This window comes from Limulus polyphemus, unplaced genomic scaffold (assembly GCF_000517525.1).
Source record: "Limulus polyphemus unplaced genomic scaffold, Limulus_polyphemus-2.1.2 Scaffold11913, whole genome shotgun sequence".
Lineage (NCBI taxonomy): Eukaryota > Metazoa > Arthropoda > Merostomata > Xiphosura > Limulidae > Limulus > Limulus polyphemus.
Window position 1 is genome coordinate 3671 of NW_013677523.1, and position 3657 is coordinate 7327.

At 33.7% G+C, this 3657-nt stretch overlaps 1 protein-coding gene across 1 annotated transcript; it reads left to right on the forward strand.

The window, feature by feature from the left end:
* Positions 1 to 464: 464 nt before the first annotated feature.
* On the forward strand, positions 465 to 2504 carry LOC106476873 (MICOS complex subunit MIC60-like; the record flags this gene model as incomplete). Its single annotated transcript, XM_013937491.2, has 2 exons — positions 465 to 693; positions 1278 to 2504. Coding segments are annotated over 2 exons (852 nt in total), but the record flags the coding sequence as incomplete, so codon positions are not given.
* Between the last annotated feature and the right edge of the window lie 1153 nt (positions 2505 to 3657).

Here is a 3657-nt window from a genome sequence, read left to right on the forward strand (position 1 = left end):
ATTGAATTGTAATTTTGTTATTGGTTTATTGTAAGTGGCTATTGTTCGGGACGAACAATACTAAGGAGGGGGCAGTGTTGCGTCAGCGAGGCCACGTGACTCGTTCTCTCGAACCTTCGGGAATATAGATATTGTAATCTGGTATATATAAGAGGGTGACAACGTGACGGGACAACAATGTGTGTGTAGGTAGTGAGTAATTGATCTGCAGTCAGAGTATTGTTGAAGTTAGCGTTTGTTTTAGCACGAATGTTGAAATTAAGTGTATCGTAAAGTTATATTCAGAAAGAATTACGGAAAATTAATTAACAAACGGAGACGTAACAGTACTTTTAATCCTTTGAACGTAACATTGACAGGCTGCAAGTTGTGTTTATTAATTATATCATTTTAATTTATACAAAATAATGACTAAGTCATGTTTGAGGTTGAAACAGGTTCTCTAAAAATATCTGTACTTTTAGATCAATGACTTGAAGGAAGAATTAGAACATGAGCTCCGTCAACAGCTGCGAAGGCAAGCAGCTGCTCACAACGACCATCTTCAGGAAGTCTTGCTTGCCCAACAGAAGGAGATGAGTCGCAAACATGAACTTAATGTGAAGGACAAGCTTCTGCAGGAGAAAACCCGTCAGCTTTCTGAACTAGCTGATGCCATCACAAAGCTAAAAAGCATAGAAGTCACTGTAAAGGGTAAGATTTGTGTTGAGATATCTGATAACCTAGGACTGATATAGGTCAAAGTATTTATAGTAAAATGTATGATTATAGCTGGGAGAATTAATACTATTTATTTAAAATCTGTACTTATTTTATCAGTACCGATATGAAGAATATAATAGGAAACTTCAAAGAAATATTTACCCACTAAAGTGTTTTCAATAAATGAAAACACTTCTCTTAACCTTCATCCAAATTGGGCAATTTATTGAGTTTACCATTCCTCGTTTTAGTCAAAAAGAGCTATAGAATAGATAAACAAGGTCAATTAACTACCAAAGAGTGTAGTAGACTTGAACTGAAATAATATGGTGTTGAAGATGTAGATCTAATGTGACTTGGTTTCCTCTTCTAAAAATGGCATAGCTTTACCATGGTTCATATTTTCAAAAATCGTTCCAAAGTAGTGTAACTAGTGAAAAAAAATGCTTTCCAGTATAATACAGAATTAACTTTGATGAAGAAATAAAATTTTTTGTTTTATTTGACATAAGAAATTAATATAAGTACTTTAAAGTTTACTAAGAGTATAGTGAATGATGATTTTCTTTCACCAGCTCGTGAGCAGCTTGATACAGCAGCCAGGAACGCCCAGAAATTGTGGTTAGCATGTCAGGCATTGAAGCAAAGTATTAAGTCTGACCAGGGAGGACACGACCAGCCTAAGCCTTTATCTAGTGAAATAATGGCCATAATGGAAGCTGCAGAAGAAGACAAACCATACGTGTCAGCTGTCTTAGCTGGCATACCTCAAGAAGCTGTGCAGAGGGGCGTCTTCACTGAAGAGAGTTTGAAAGAGCGCTTCCATAAGGTGAGTAAAGTTTGTCGACGGGTTGCACTTGTTGATGAAAATGGTGGTTCTCTCTACCAGTACCTAGTGTCCTTTCTGCAGTCAGTTTTAGTGATCGAATCTGCCAAAATCCCTGTGGGTGAATTAACTGGTAAAACTGAAGTGGACCCATCTCAATGGCACACTTTCGACATCCTGACTCGTATTCGCCACTGTTTAGAAAAAGAGGATTTGGAACAGGCCCTTAGATACGCAAATCAGTTAAAAGGAGAACCAAGAAACTTAGCACGGGACTGGATTAAGGAGTTGAGGTTACTTTTAGAAACTAGACAGGCAGCCGATGCATTAATAGTTCATGCTGCAGCAGTCAGTGTTCAAGCATATCATTGAATAAATTAAAACCTTATAGATCCATTAATGAAAGTCGAGTTACATGTCAATTGTATCATTGAATACAATGTAGGCTAGTTAGGTCACTTCATCAGTAACAGGTTGCATCATATACAGATAGTTAATACCTCCATTTTCTCCCCTGGTTTTTTTTTTTTGTAGGATGTGTTGGTTGGTAACACTTTTATAAGCAAATAATTTTTATGATTTTAGGGGAAAGAGTCACTAAAATTTTGTTTACTCTTAAGTGTGTAATCTGTGAAATTAGTTTTAGAAGTAACATTTATACAGAGAGTTTAAGTATTCAGGAAAATTTCTTTTAATTTGAAAGATGGAGATTGTTTTTCTTTTCTTACTAATTAAATCAAACAGCACAGTAAATTATAATTTAAAAGGCCATATTTACGTAAAATCAAACTTTTAATCAAAAGACCCAGTAGAATTTCATTTTCCATATTTACTTGAAATAGCTGGATGGGTTTATATCAAAAAGTTCAACTTCTAGAGGTTGAAAATTCAAGTACTGAATTCCTTTGTAGATCGTTGAAAACTCCATCAGTTTATGAAGTTTGTAATATGAAAAATAAAGAGTTGTTGAATTTCATATGTTTTGTTTAATTCTCCGAGTGATTTTTAATGTTGATCCAGTTTTTCACTGAATTTAGAAGGTTAGCAAACTGAGGGTCCCCCTAGTGGCTCTGCAGTAAATCTGAAGGCTTGTAATGCTACAAACTAGGTTTTGATACCCATGGTGGACACAGCACAGATAGCCCATTGAGTATCTTTGCACTTGCCAACAACTAAACCTAAAGCTTAGTGAGTGGTGAGAATGAACATTTTGATTACCAACATAATATGTTGTGAACCCACATTATTTACTAACATGTTAAAAATAAGTTAAAGAAATTAAAAATTAATCATCAGGTGTTTTTTCCACACATCACAGGTATATTGCATAAAATAAATGAGTAAAGGTGAACCAAAAACTTGCTAGATACCTAGACCTGTTCAATATTATGGTAACAAGAACTTTCTTGGAGATATGAAACTGTAACAAACAGACATATTAAGAATAACAAGGGTTCTCAAATCACTCCAAGGAACCACTTACAAACAACTAAATTAAGTGGGTATAACTTTTTTTTTTTTATATAGCATCTGTTGAAACACTAACAAATATAATTATGGAGTTAATGTAGCATCGGGTTAGTATTTAAACGAATGCTACATCAACTTCACAACAATGTTTGTTAGTATTTAAACGAATGCTACATCAATTCCATACTCATATTTGTTTGTGTTTTAGTGGATAGTATGTTAATACCATAATCATATTTGTTTGTGTTTCAATGGGTGATATGTTAATACCATAATCATATTTGTTTGTGTTTCAATGGGTGATATGTTAATACCATAATCATATTTGTTTGTGTTTCAATGGGTGATATGTTAATACCATAATCATATTTGTTTGTGTTTCAGTAGGTGCTTTTTAACTCAATAACCATAATTGTTAGTATTTCAATAGATGCTACATTAACTCCATAACAATATTTATTCGTGTTTCATTCGATGCTACATTAACTCCATAATTATATTTATTAGTGTTTCAGTAGGTGCTTTTTAACTCAATAACCATAATTGTTAGTATTTCAATAGATGCTACATTAACTCCATAACAATATTTATTCGTGTTTCAAAAACATTGTTGTGAAGTTGACATAGCATCCATTTAAACACAACATTGTTGTGAAGTT